Genomic DNA, 14976 nt, shown 5'->3' with positions numbered 1-14976 from the left:
CTAAAGTACAAATTTACAGTACAATTGAAAGTAGAAATGAAAATACAAAACGTATTGTTACTGTGGATAAATAGCTGTGTACAGGGCATGTTTAAGCTTCTTATTCACACACCTGAAGGACAGGTCCAATGTCTCCTATTTGATCTTCTTCCTTCTCAAAATCATCCTCTTCAGCCAATAAGTTTTCTTCCTTTACTGTGGTAAAAATAAAATGTACTTTAATCAGCTAATATGCCACATGCACTGTAGAAACGGGAGTCAAATGGGCCAGTACTGTATGCACGTAAAGAGAAAGACAAACACGGATGTCCCTGCATTCTTAACACAAACATCTTCTAGGGTGAGCACTCTACACAACACCAAGCACACACAAGGCAAACAGACAGTAATAGTGTGGTATATCCAACATCCAGCAGAGAACGAGCACTAATGAGGAGGTCAGAGCCCACATCAGAGAAGATACAGAATGCACAAAATGCTGAAAAGAGGGGGCAGAAGGGAACGGTCAGACGCATCTGTTTCACAATACCATGAAGAGAGGAGGCAGGAGCTGAGAATAAGAGCTCTTGCTAGGGAGGTTATCAAATATACAATATAAAAAAAAAAAAAGAAAACAGGGGAACCCTCATGGAGGAAAAAAGGAGGAAAACGGGGGAGCCCTCATTGAGGAACAGCACTGTATGCGAGGAAGGGCACAAGTAGGTAGTAAGACTCATGTGGTCCACAACACCATGCAGAAATGAGGTAGGAGCGGAGACTAGCAGCTCTTACTAGGAATGGAGCAGAATATTCGAGGAGAGGTGAGACTGTGGTCAAGCCCTTCTGGGGAAGAAAATAAACGACTTGCCTGTAACTGCAGTTATCCAGTATTGTTACCTTTCATAGATTCACATGCTTAAATCATTCCCCTTCGTCGAAGTGGGAGTCCAACGGCACCATTGTGAAGCAGTATGTAAAACTATCATAGGTTATAATGGCACCAGGCCAACAGTTTAAAAATCCCAAGCATATTCTTCCTTAGCTCCCATCTCTGGCCAAGTCAGGCCTGGTTTATGCATCTGTCAAGGTTTGCTTTGGGGCAATCTCAAGGTAGAGATGCTCTCAACGCAGAATCGGTCTCTGTTCAACACGACCCATAAAACAATCTATGAAGGGGCTCTTCAGAGCCTTCCCACCAATGCGAATGCCTCCTCCGGAATGGCATCTGTGAGAAACTGCCATCTTTCTTGCATGGTATGCCCCCACTTTTTGTTGAATTGCTGAATGTACTTTGAGTGTGCCCTGGGCTCCTGCCAATCAGGTGCCCAGGGCCTATGTTCCTTCCCTAAAAACTGTGCTGAAACCTAAAACCCACATTGCCAAACACTGGCCACATGTCAGCCTATGGTAAATGGTACACTAGGTACCCAGGGCCTTGTGACCAGGGAAGGCCTCTAAGGGCTGCAGCACTTATTGTGCCACCCTTAGAGGCCCTGTACCCTGACACAAACACACTGCCATTGCAGGCTAAGTGACTGGGTATAGGACAAAACAGAGTCGACATGGCACACATCCCTGTGTGCCATGCCCACAACATACACTGCCCTGGCATACATTAGCCACCCCTCTAGCCTGTTGCCCTATGCCAGTGGTGTGGGTACAGGAGCGTGAGCCCTGTGTCCCTACAGTACCCAGGTCCATTCCTGGGCACTGTAAGTGCAGTGCTGCCATTTAAGAGTATATGGTGCTGGGAGATCATCAAACACGAACTCCACAGCACCATGATGGCTCCACTGAAGACTGAGAAGTTTGGTATCAAACTTCTCAGCACATTAAACCCGCACTGATGCCAGTGCAGGATTTAATGTACAATGCATGATAGAGGGCATCCTAGAGATGCCCCCTGAACCTAACCTACAATCCACGTCTGGTCTGCAGGGCTTCCTCGGCTTCCACACAGCAGACATGTTGCTGGACCCCTGGGTAGAGAGCCATCTGCTCTCCTGGGCCTGCAACAATGCACATCCTGGGCGAGGTGCTAGGTCTCCTCCCCAGGATGGGCAGGGGAAGCTTCAAAGGCTTGCCGCCTCTGTGAGCTTCCCCAGGCCACTTGCTGTACTCAGCAACTGGCCCCTACTGGTTCTAAACCCCCACTCTGGCAGGAAGACTAGCCGGAAACCACAGGAACGGAGCTGCTACTAGGGTATCTCTATTTTGCCAGCATGTTCCTGGAGTGTGACTTTGGTGTCCACAGTGAATCCAAGTGATTTGGCATTCGGTGCAAGTTGAGGTTTAAAGCCTTCAAGGTCCATGTCATTGACACACATCTGTACTGCTCCTTGTTCTTGGCAAATAAGAGGAATTCTCTCTTGGTTGGCTTAAGCTTCATGTAGGTGCTGGGCATCCCGATCTGGATGACGTGTGAGCAACCTACCATGCTTTGGATGACTGAAGCAGAGGAGATTTTGAAAGTAGAGTTGTGGATCACTGGCATATTGGTGAAACTGGATACGGTTATATGCGAGTAAAGCAGACAGAGGCCTCATGTAATGGTTAATGATGGAAGACACCATGGATCCCTGAGGGACTCTACAGGGGATGGGGATCTTTTGTGAGCTTCGAGATGCCCAAATAAAACTGGTGCTGGATCGAAAGGTAGGAGCTTAAGCCAGTGAAGGAAATTGCTGGTGAATCCTATTTGAGACTCCACGGTGAGTCCATTGTGTCATAAGCAGCTGAGAGGCTCAGCAATAAAGAGGCAAGGGTCATCTTAATCTATCGTCGGAAGGGCCTTGTGTATGATGTGCAAGGTAGTAGTCTCAGTGCTGCAGCGTGATCTGTGCAATAGTATCAACACGCACCGTGTAAATGCATGTTATGCAAATACACATATTCGTATGAAAGCGTTTCCCATTATTCTGAGGGATGATTGTTGTTCTGTAGTAAGACTGTTTCAAAGGTATCAATGTTATTCCGTGTCAGTGTCTGGCGGACAGAAAGGTGTTTGAAGCATAGAGGGAAAATAGTGCCAACTGGTGTATTTGAACTGAGGCTGATGCAATTAGATACAGGAGACAGCTGCATCTATCTTGATTTATTTAGGGATAAACCTGGAGATATTTCGGATAACATCTGACTCCATAAGTTTGGGTTTCCTACACAGGCTGTAACGAGTGAAATGCACCCAGCATAGGCAGTGCAGGGAGGGAGTGTATCAGGAAGGATGCCTTACAAAATAAGCAATGGGATGGGAGGTTATGGTTGGAGCTGCCCCCGACTTACCAAATTTTCGTTTGCGAGATTTGTTCTTGATCTGCGCTGCCTCCTCTTCTTCACTCTCTTCCTCTGTCTCGTCATCCTCACTGGTGTTCCTGGTCTGCTTCAACTCTTTCATCAGTTCCTCAATGGCAAACGGAGCCTGGTCCACAATGGTCTCAAAGATGCCCCGAGCGATGGCCTGCATGAGATGGTGGCTAAAAAGATACCACAGGATTATTTAAATAAGAAGCGACACCCTCTCACACAAGCCCTCTACACACACGAAGCGTTAAACAAAGGACACGATACACATTACCCAAGACTTACAACCTACCAAGCTTTCTCCAGCAGCAGCGTGCAATGGAGGAATGAAGAGGAGCACCATTAGTCTATGAGCTCCACTGTATGTGTAAAATACTGTTCTGCTATTTTTAATTGTGCCGTTTTTGACCTCTATGATTTTAAAAGCACTCACTCTGTTTTTCACTCTGTTGTCCACTGATTAACTCACTGCTGAACATCCGATAGACTGCTTTGCTTGTGTGAGGGTGTGGGCAGGAAGGAGCAGTTGGCTTTGGGGAAGTGCAGGGACGAAGGTGCGACCGCCATCTTGGGGGAAATTTTGCATCAGCGCTCTAGTGCGCCTGGAGGGAATGCTACATCAGGGGCCACTGACGCGACCGCGCAGCATCAGAGACTCTTGAGGCGTGAGCCGGGAGTCAGGTTAGCGAGCTCCACTGTATGTGTAAAATACTGTTCTGCTATTTTTAATTGTGCCGTTTTTGACCTCTATGATTTTAAAAGCACTCACTCTGTTTTTCACTCTGTTGTCCACTGATTAACTCACTGCTGAACATCCGATAGACTGCTTTGCTTGTGTGAGGGTGTGGGCAGGAAGGAGCAGTTGGCTTTGGGGAAGTGCAGGGACGAAGGTGCGACCGCCATCTTGGGGGAAATTTTGCATCAGCGCTCTAGTGCGCCTGGAGGGAATGCTACATCAGGGGGCACTGACGCGACCGCGCAGTGGACGCGCGCAGCGGGCGCGCCGGCGGCGCGCCGAAGGCGCGCCAAAGGCAAGCCCGTCTGCGCCCGTCCGCGCCGGGTCGCCGCCAGGCGCCAGCCCCCCTGTCCTGTCTCCCTCTATACGCCAAAACTACTCACGGGATGAGCTGTTGGGGCTGCAATCCAACTGCCTGCCATTCGCCTGGCACCCTCTAGTCGGCCCTATCAAATGCAAAAGGTGCGCGTTTCAACTCAGTGGGATACTGCCGGAGACCTGCCCTTCTGGCCATACAGACTTTAAGTTCATGAATCTGAACTGCCGTTCACTGCCGAAACATCACGCTGAGGTGTTTGATCTCTTAGAAGACGAATCCCCCGATGCCCTCTTTCTAACTGAAACTTGGCTAACCCAGGATTCTACCACCGAATCCTGGCTAGCTCTTCCCCCAGGCTTCAGTATGAAGAATTTAAACAGACCTGGGAAACGAGGGGGGGGCATTGCAATCATCACTAAGAACTTCTATGCGTGCAGTCTCAGCAGAGAGAATGTGTTGGGCTGTGAAAGTGCCTTATTCAAAATTAAGTTGAATCCCAACCTTACCATCTCTGGCTTCCTCATCTATCGCCCGCCTGGGCCCTCAGGTGCTTTCAGAGAGGATCTGATAAATAAGACTGCGCTGCATGCCAGTCAAGCGGCCAACTTCAGCATCATAGGAGACTTGAATCTCCACTGTGATAACACAGAGAAGGCTGAAATTGCTAGCTTTTTGGCCGATCTTGAAGCGCTCCAAATGGTCCAGTGGGTGCAGGAACAGACACATGTAGCTGGGCATGTACTAGACCCTTTATTCTCCAATCTCATCGGGCTAACGATGGGGTCCCCAGCCCCACAGTGTTGGACAGATCATTTTCTAGTGATTTTTACACTACGATGGTGGGGCCAGCCGAGGGAGCACCGTCCGATCTCTGCTCTAAAGCGACCTTGGCATAAGCTAGATAGCAGCAGACTGGCCACCTATTGGTCTAACCATAGGCCGCAACTATCGCAGGATATTGAGACTGCGGATATGCTAGTACAAGACTGGGTAACATCTGGTCTGGATAGCTGTATTCCATCAAAGCTGACCAGGATAAGTCGGGATCAATCCAAACCTTGGTTTAATGAGTCGCTCTCTAAAGCTAAAAAGCACTGCAAACAACTAGAACGCGTGTAGAGACGCTCGTACAATGCAGATTGTAAACTAAATTATAGAGCGGCCATTAACCAATACCACAAGCTAATCCGCAGAGCTAGGGCTGAGTATGTGGGCAATAAAATTCTAGCGAGCTCCAATCCGGCGAAAACTATATTTTCACTACTTAAGACTATGAAGAATGGTGATGTTTCTAGGACTTCACCCATCTCCTCGAATAGTCAATGCAATGAGTTGGCCAACTATTTCATTAATAAAGTGGAGAAAATATATCAAAACCTCCCCCCAAGGGTTAATTCTGATGGGAAGATCGGGTCTGCTGTCCCGCTTCCCCAAGGACTCAACAGCTTGCTATCATTTCCAGAAATGTCCTTAGCAGGGTTGGAGATCATATGTAGGAAAATCAAATCAGGATCACCCATAGACCCACTGGCTCCTAAGCTCTTTTGCCAAGTCATGCCAACGCTCCTGCCAGTATACCTGGAATTGGTGAATCTCTCTTTGTCCTCCGCCATAATACCTGCTGCGTGGAAACACGCCAAAGTGATCCCACTGTTGAAAAAACCGTCTTTGGATCCAGCCGAGCCGGGCAATTATCGCCCCATCTCGCAGCTCCCTTTTCTGTCGAAAATGTTGGAATTACACGTTCATACTACTCTGACGGAGTTCATCGAACAGAATGTAATCTTGGACCCGTCCCAGAATGGCTTTAGAGCCCGTCATGGCACGGAATCTGCCTTGCTGGCAGTAACGGAGGAAATTAGAGGGATCCTGGATGTTGGGGATTCGGCGGCCTTAGTTCTTCTCGATCTAAGTGCCGCCTTCGATACGGTCTCCCATGAAATCCTGCTGAAACGTTTGCATGACATCGGGGTGAGGGATCTTGCGTTAGATTGGTGCCGAGCTTTTCTTACAGGAAGAACCTTCCAGATCTGGATGCCACCTTTTCAATCCCAGAGGTATGCTTTACAACAGGGAGTACCCCAGGGTTCTATTTTGAGCCCCCTCCTGTTCAATATATATATGCAACCTCTGGCTCAGGTGGCGCGTAGCAGGGGATTGTCAATGGTGTCATACGCTGATGACACCCAATTGGTGATCGCCTACTCTAAGAAGAACAATGCCAATCTAGGCAGGTTCAAGAATGATCTGCTAGAGGTAGCAGACTGGATGGCCAAAAACTACCTGCAATTAAACTCCAGTAAGTCGGAGGTGTTGCTGCTGGGAAAAGACCGGGACATGTGGGACAACCAATGCTGGCCAGACAATCTCAAGCCTGCCCCGGTACCCAAAGAGGCAGTTAAAAATCTGGGGTTCTGGATTGATAGTAGGCTGACGTTTGATACCCAAGCTAAAGTTGTGGCCGGGACCTGTTTTGGTTTATTGCGCGGCCTGAAGCCGATATTAGGCTTCTTTCCCCCCAAAGTTCGTCAGACCATCATCCAAGCAACAATACTATCCAGATTAGACTATGGAAACTCTTTGTATCTTGGGGCGAATAAATCTTGCATCCGGCGCCTGCAGCGGACTCAGAATGCCGCAGCTCGGCTCCTGGTTGCACTCCCGAGATCGGCATCAGTTGCCCATATTCTACCAAAACTACATTGGTTGCCGGTTGAGCGACAAATTCAATTTAAAACCCTCTGTGTCGCTCATAAAATTCTTACCCAACAGGCCCCTCTGGGCTTGGCCAAGCTGCTGCAACCGTATCTGCCTCAGCGACTTCTTAGATCGGCCAATCAGATGCTGGCAATTGTCCCGCGGGTTGCAAGAGCAAAAGCCGGGGGGCGATCATTCCGCTGCCTTGCGGCGACCCTCTGGAACCAACTCCCGCTGTCAATTCGAGAAATCCAGACTCATCTGACCTTTCGTAAAGCAATTAAGACCTGGCTCTACCCCCAAATGGCATAATGCCTACCTGCCTAGCTTCTCTCTTGCGTCTCTGATCGCGCTGGGACGCCCCATTGCTGGGGCAGCTATGCGCGTTATAAGACTACTAAATAAAATAAATAAATAAATAAATGAGGGCGGCATCCTCATTAGCAGACTCATTTACTGAGAAACCATCCCAAGTGCATCGAGGTTTCACAAACGCTGATGTTCAAAGTCACAATTTGAGAATGCATCCTATCCAGAACCTGTGACTCTGCCAAACACTGACACAAAATAGCACTCGAGTCTTAGAAACGATGTACTATGAAACAGCCAACCCTCCGAAAGAACAGGGAGTGCTTAGGAACATCTATTTGATTAGCGCATGGTCACTCCTGGGGGGGGGGGGTCTGATTCTATAGCAGGGTTTTAATAGTTACTCAACGGAACTCATTTTTCGACCTCAGGACACCTGCAAGGGCTGGCGATTGGAAACTAATAATTGATGGCAACACAAAGAGTGCCAGCCCTCTTATGTCCAACCAGACAGTTCTTGGAGGGTTTTTACCGCTGACCACCAGTAGCTTTACCACTGACCACCAGTAGTTTTAAGACTTTGGCTGGAGTTAGGGCCAACTATTGTGTTGGAAAGAGACAGAAGGCCCGCAGAATGAAGACATGAAATGCCACTTTCCATGTTGTCCTTTCCACTAGATAACCAAGTGGAGAGTGCAGTTTGTTTTGGGGAATGGAGAGGTGCCTTAGGTACTGCTTTCAACACGGACCGCAATTGGTTTCCTGCCAGTATCCTGTTTCTGGTATGCCCGGAGTGGCACCACATTATTTGTTAATCTTAATAAAAAGAGAATTTTCATAGTATGGAGGTTCCCTCTAATGGAGAGATGTTAAACTAATTTTTCATCCTGTTCCTAGAACGAGCAAAATAACGCTTGCTGAAATCATTGTGCACTATATCCCAAAGAGTGGTGGGGTGGTTCACATGTGGACAGATTTCAGGTATGTAAAGCAGTTATTGTAAAAAGGAAGCTCACTCACAGCACCATGCTGTCAAGAGTCAGTCATCGGGGAAACAGCAGTGCAGAACCATTGGTAAAAACTCCGATCCGACAAAGGATTCAAGGAGCTCGATCAGATTAAAGGTATTCTTCAAAATGATTACAGAACTCAAGAAGTAGACAGAGATCATAGTCTCCCCAAAGCGTTGAGACTCACAATCTTTTAACTTCCTGGACAACAGCTGGGAACTTGAGAAACTATTAGGATCAAGATCGCAAATTCACCTCTCCAAGAGAGCTCTTGGGTTTACTCCATGTTTGGGCCAGACCACCTGGAGCTTCAGGCATTCTAAAGGAATTTACAATCACCAAGCAACCCTTGCCTAGCGATGTTTAAGGAGATCTTTAATCTAAGTTGGCTTATACTCCTACCAGAACTAATCTCAATGAAGTGTTCAAACTGTACTTTCCCAGGTATCCCATTGCTTTATTAAAAAAAAAAACTTTAAAAAATGTTGAGGGCACTACATAACAATAGTTAAAAATAAATTCTTGCCAAACTAAATTTGAGTGAATCTCAATAACCGAGCGCGTCACTCTCAAATTACCACAATGGATTAATTCTGCAACATTACCGTTCGACCAACCTAAAGGCAAGCAGAGAGAATAATGGAACAGCACCTACTGCAACTCTCTGCGACTTTTGATGCGATACATCACACCACGCACCAGAACGCTGGGTTTTAATGGCAACCAAGAAAAACTAGATTGAATACTTGGACTCAGGGAGAACTCCGTCCCCCATCATCTTGACACCCCTGATCGACCTAGATTTACATTTTACCTCAGTGAGGTAAAATGGCACATTACTGTGAAGTGTACTATCATCATTGGCTGACCAAATGAGCTCTTACCCTCACAAGTTGCAATTGAGCTGATGACACCAAAATCCTTCTGCATCTTTAATAATGGCCACCAGCACGCACTTGAAGCTACACTTTGGGACTATGCCTTGTGGGAACAGATTAAATGGGTGAACCAAACACACTCCAAATCTACTATTTGAAAGACAGAAACCCGGACATCATTCACTTGTCCCAGGAACTAGGCAACTCATCTAGATCACCTAGCGATGTGAAGCATCTGGAAACCAACTTCAGATATTCATCGAATCCAAGAGGAATGTCAATCAAAGAGGCTTTCAACTCCCCGGACCTCAGCCAACTAGTCACCACAACAATTGTGTACACTTTGCATACTAGCAGAGCCATGTGGTGCTTGGGCCCCGACCATGTTAGAACTAGCAAATCTTTGACAACGTCAGTCGTAAAATCCTGCATAGTAGGCTGCTTGTGGGTAGAGAACGTCATTTGTGGTGGTTTTCAATCAAGAAGAACACAATCTGCAAGTTTGACAAGTTACCCCTCTAAGTGGACCCATGTGACACGGGGCTTCTTTCAAGGGACAGCTTTATCATAAGTGATCTTTAGTATCCATGTTTGCCCTCTGGTTAAACGTTTCAAGTCTTAGAACATCCTATTCTACAACTATACTAAAGACTTGCAGACCCCCATTACAGTTTCTCCTCTCCCTTTAAAGAAAAGTGCAGGTTTGGAGTTCTTTTACTAGAAATGGATTGTTGAAGCACTTAAACCATATTTACTTAAAGCCGACAAAGATGAAATCATGCTTGTGACAATTATGCCTAAAGAAATGGGGCCTGTTAAATGAAGCCCTAGACCAACCAGCACTACTACGGGTCTCTCGATACCAATGAATCAGGAGTTCACGGTCTGATTTCTACCTTCTGCGACCCATACAAGAGATCTTTGGCATTTAAACGTAGTTATTTCAGTAATTGGAACTTCTCGCTCAGACTTTGTACGTTTGGAGGTAAATGCTAGATGGCCGACCTAGGTCGTCAGCAAAACGTTCCTGTCACAGCTGATGTTCTAGTCTAACTTCACCCTTACTGCTGATGGCATGTCAGAAGCATGTCACATTTGATACCAGCTTGAGGCAGAGTAAAATATTCAATGTAAATCTCTTTGCATGGCGGATAATGCTTTTCCAGTAAGGGTGCAAACCTCTTTAACAATGCTTCAAGAAACAAACATCTGCCTACAACACAACTGAGATATGACACTACGGTTTTGCTTTGTATCCCACATTTCAGACTGACCAAAAGGGGTGGAGGGCGCTCAGTCAGTGCACTCAGACTGTAGAACACAATCCACAGACACCTAAACAAATAATCAAAAGCCTGAGAGTATTAACGGTACTCTCAAAACCTACCTATTTAAACAGACCTTTTTACTGTTCCCTCCATCATTATTTTATTCTCCTCAAAGCCACCAGTTGTTTCCCATCAAACTGAAGTTTCTAACAAGCCCCATCATGTCCTGCAACCAAACAAACAAACACTAGAGGGCAAACATGGATACAATAATGCATCACAACAAATACACCCCCACGTATATCTGAAGACAACCAGCTCTTCGCTGCCATCACATGAGGTATAGCTCAACGCAGCAGAACTTACTCTTTAGTTTTAGCAGCGGTTTTGCAGAAAGGCTCAATGAACTTCAGATTTTGTTCGGCCTGGAGCTGAAATTGAAAAGCAACAAAAAGGGTGTCAAACAGTACTAAATGAGTCAAGCATCAAGCCAATGACCAATAAGAGCTACTCAGATGCAGTGGTCCAAAACTAATAGGACGCTTGGAATCAAGCCTAAAGCCAAAGGTAGAAAGCTACCCTGAAAGAACTGACAGCCACAGAGATACTGAGCTAGAAAATAGATAAACAACCTAAGGAAGGAACAGCCAGCAAACCGGAGGGAGCAAGCCTGAATCAATAACCACTCCAAGCCTACTGCAGACAGAGTATGATGGGGCAGAGCACTGGCAGCTCAGAAGCTACAGAATACTAGGAGCCACTCGAAGGCAGCAACCCTGAATGTACAAAGTACAGAGTGCTAATCACAGACTGTAAGCCAGAAGGTTGGAGGTCACCAGTAACCTACTGGAGGCAATAGGCACATGAAGCTAGAAGGAACTGTGAGCCACTTAGAGGTGGTGAGCAGGTGTGCACATGGCAGGGTGACCAGGCCCTTTCCATCAAATATTTCTGCTCGACTACGAAGAACATGTGTCACTGGGAGCACTGTCCAACAGCTTGCTTCACAACAGCCACACAAAAGATAGGAGAGAGGATTTCGCGCCCACGCTGAGAAAAGAGGGATATGGGTTTCCATGGATACGCTAATTCTTCCTGATACTTGGGCAATCAAAGGTACGGACCAACTTCAGGGAAAGAAAGGCTGCGACTCGGACATCTCCCACAACTAACCTGGAAACAATGTATTGTCCAATCAGATATTGCAGAGACTGCATGGAATATTATATATACACACACACACTTTGTAGGCTTGTATAACAGCAACTGCATCTTCTATGAAAGAGAACAGACTTAAACTGACTAGTGACAAGACCGAAGTTCTCATGTTTGACGGGCAATGCTCCTCCGAGTTAGCCATTAGCCTCACCTTATCTACCCTGGTAAGAATCTGGGAATATACTCTGCATGCGACCTAACTCAACTGCACTTTTCAAACTTATTTTGCATTGCTGAAAAAGTTCAGGGTGGTTGTCATTTTGCTGCCAGACCGAACCTGTGAAGCTCTTATACAGTCACTCTTTACCACCCTCAGACTATGTGAACCCCCATACCTGCGCCTCCCTGACAGTATTGCCTGCCCCCCATACCTGCGCCTCCCTGATAGTATTGCCTGCCCCCCATACCTGCGCCTCCCTGATAGTATTGCCTGCCCCCCATACCTGCATCTCCCTGAAAGTATTGCCGGCCGCTCCAAATTGTTATAAATGCTGCAGCTCAAATAATGGAAAGCTACCCCAGTCAGTTTGTTTATTCCCGGTTCAAAGAGCTGCATTTGGGTTTGCATCTGAAAGCAAGCAGTGTTTAAAGCACTTTGCTTAACACACAGCATTTCATAACTTTGGACCACACCATCTCAGACGCAGCGGTGCTCCATTCCACCCTTCTACAGTTCTTCTTTTGCCTGACCTTATGCCCATACCTATCAAGAGAAGTTGGATGGAAGGTCTATCTTGTTCTTTCCTTTCTGCTAAAGGATGGAATTCCTTACCCCCTACAGTCAGATTACTTTAACCTTTTTTCCAGAAAAAGATGTGTCTGTTACCTGACAATCCTGTACATCAGTAGTAAGTATATCCCTTAGCACCAGCATGCCCTTTCCTGGGCATCGGATCTTTACAAATTTTCATAATAATAACAATATGAACTCTTTGGAAACATTGAGCCTAAGAAGCAAGTATACTTTGTGAGGAAGAAAAAAGATACAAAATCCAAGAGATGCGGCTGCCAGCACTTCTAAGACTCACTATTAGTGCATAATCTGGTGCACTGGTAGTCATCTCACTTTAAGTGTGTGTGCACGTGTGTTTAAGTGTTAGTGTCTCATGAACAGCATGTTAAAGCATTTAATACTGGAACTGGGGGAGAGGTAAGAAACTATGCGACTCTTTGAGGATATGTAGAAACAGGAAGCTTTGTGAAAGACAGAACATGGCTATAGAAAAACGGCACAAGAAGTGTTGCTCTCACCTCCTCCGACCCCACTTTTGCAAGCTCCTCAAGGTAGATGTCAAAGAGATGATACCGTACCCCATTGGGCGACTGGCTCTCACTGTGCAGTAACTCCTTTGTCAGCAGCTCAAGGAACGGCTCAACCAGGCTGGAAAAAAGTGAGAAGGAATTTTCCAAAAGTCACTGAACACCCGTTTATCTTTAGGGCAAGCGAAAACAGCACAAAAGAGGGCAAAGACAAGCAGGACAAAATAAAAATATCCTTGGGCATATCCGTCCTTCCATTTTTGGTGCTGCAAGCCTTTGCATATGTGGACGTGTAGGTGTGTTACAAGTGTACACCAAGGGATGATAGTGCCTGAATGACAAAGCTGCTATGAATGTTCTCGTACATTTCCTGGCCTGATGATTATAGATCATGATTAAGTATTATTACCACTGAACTGAGTAATGGTAACTTCAGTTAGCACTTACAACAGAATGGCATTAAGTGCTCTAGAAAAACAAGTTATTTTGTACCCAACTAGTAACAGAAGCACATTACGCAGGCAACACTCACAACCAGACAATACTACAGGGGTAAGAGAGCAGAAGCAGTCTACTATTCCTTCTTTTTCAGCCTTTCTTCCGCTCCCACTCTCCCAAGGACATTCCAGCCGATATAGCTGCCTCTCCATCTCTATACAACTGGAAAAAAGGTCTCCTTCTGGAAGACTAATCTGTTATGTTTTTATATAGGTACCCTAATATAGGCCCGGGTTTCATCATACACCTTCACCTACATTACCTGCCTCATACTACACAGTAACGAGCCTTTAGGATTGAACCTTTACCTAGTTCTAGTCCTGGGTGCAGAAGGAGGGTTTCTCCTGAACAAAAGCATCCTATGACTACCAATGGACTCATACAGTATGAATGAATATTCATGGGGGTTCTTGGAAACCAGGCAGGGGCTACACCACCTACTAAGCTTTGTCAAAGGTGGACAGACCCAATGTAGTGTGGTACGGTCAAAATGAAGCAATGTTTGGGAACCCACGAAGTGGGTTAAGGCCCCTCACACACCAACCTGGTTGGTGTCATGCTTCATCATTGGGGCCCCAACCGGGTGGCCGAATGCCCCCCGGTTGTGCTGCGGCGCCTGACTACAGCGGAGCTGGTGTGGTGCAAAAATGTGATGTGGTGATAATTAAAAACAAATATCGCTGAGAATCCTTGCCATTAGAAGATTTATTATTGGCGGCTCAGGATATAGACTAAAAAGATATGTGATGCAACTAATGGAGAAATAATGATCTGCTAGTTGACTGTGTAGTGGGTCTACATGTTTCAGCTCACGTATAAAAATAGTAAGGAGCTTTCGTCAGGACCAGTGTATAGTGAGTGGCAAAAGGTGATGTGCCACGTGGTGAAAAAATATTGAAAATATTAGTTACCTACACACTCGGTAAGGTGTGTGGACACAGTGTCAACACAATAGCGGACACTGCGGCGCAAACCTGTGGAAGAAAAGAAGACAGCACACAAGACACATAAGAGAGTTACATTGGTGCCCTGGATTGCAGGCAACATTCAAATAGATTTTAAGTGCTGTGAATAATCAAACCGGTCTTCAGAGAACGTACCGTAGGTGACACACATACATTTGAGGTGTATCATGCTGCTAAGCGAAAAGGCGGAGGCAAGACCATTAGAAATGCTAGGTAAGACGCAAAGCGCTATGTGAACTAGGGGTGCCAAGTGGTAAATAATACGGCACTACAATGAGCAAATGGTGAACTCCACACGAATAGCGCCAGGTGATTATACCGGCAATGGTCGTGAAACCTCTACATGAGGTGTGTATATGGTGAGAGGCCCACTGTGCGCTAGTGGGAAGAGGCTGAATATAGCCCTTAAGCGCTAGAGGTATGAGGTGGGCACAGTCTCAAGGAAAGGAACACAATGCGCAAAACAGCAAGGGGAAGGGAAAAAGGATAATTACACTATGGCTGAGTGAAAGCGCTATGCAGGAAGCGGGAGGGGGGCG

The 14976-nt window shown here is 46.4% G+C and overlaps 1 protein-coding gene across 2 annotated transcripts in view; it reads right to left on the bottom strand.

Moving 5' to 3' along the window:
- RRP1B (ribosomal RNA processing 1B) overlaps nucleotides 1-14976 on the bottom strand; it is a 161800-nt gene that overhangs the window by 107075 nt on the left and 39749 nt on the right. Inside the window, exons 6-9 of one of the 2 annotated variants that reach the window (XM_085620779.1) lie at nucleotides 13026-13095; nucleotides 10863-10927; nucleotides 3262-3452; nucleotides 113-195 (exon numbers count right to left, since the gene is read on the bottom strand). In XM_085620779.1, coding sequence (XP_085476905.1) covers nucleotides 113-195; nucleotides 3262-3452; nucleotides 10863-10927; nucleotides 13026-13095 — 409 coding nt within the window. Of the gene's footprint in view, nucleotides 1-112; nucleotides 196-3261; nucleotides 3453-10862; nucleotides 10928-12965; nucleotides 13096-14976 lie in introns of both variants that reach the window. The other variant, XM_085620778.1, reaches the window with a different exon arrangement.

The sequence above is a fragment of the Triturus cristatus genome, chromosome 8 (assembly GCF_964204655.1).
Source record: "Triturus cristatus chromosome 8, aTriCri1.1, whole genome shotgun sequence".
Taxonomy (NCBI): domain Eukaryota; kingdom Metazoa; phylum Chordata; class Amphibia; order Caudata; family Salamandridae; genus Triturus; species Triturus cristatus.
Note: the sequence above shows the minus strand (reverse complement) of the source record. Positions and strands in the feature narration are given on the sequence as shown.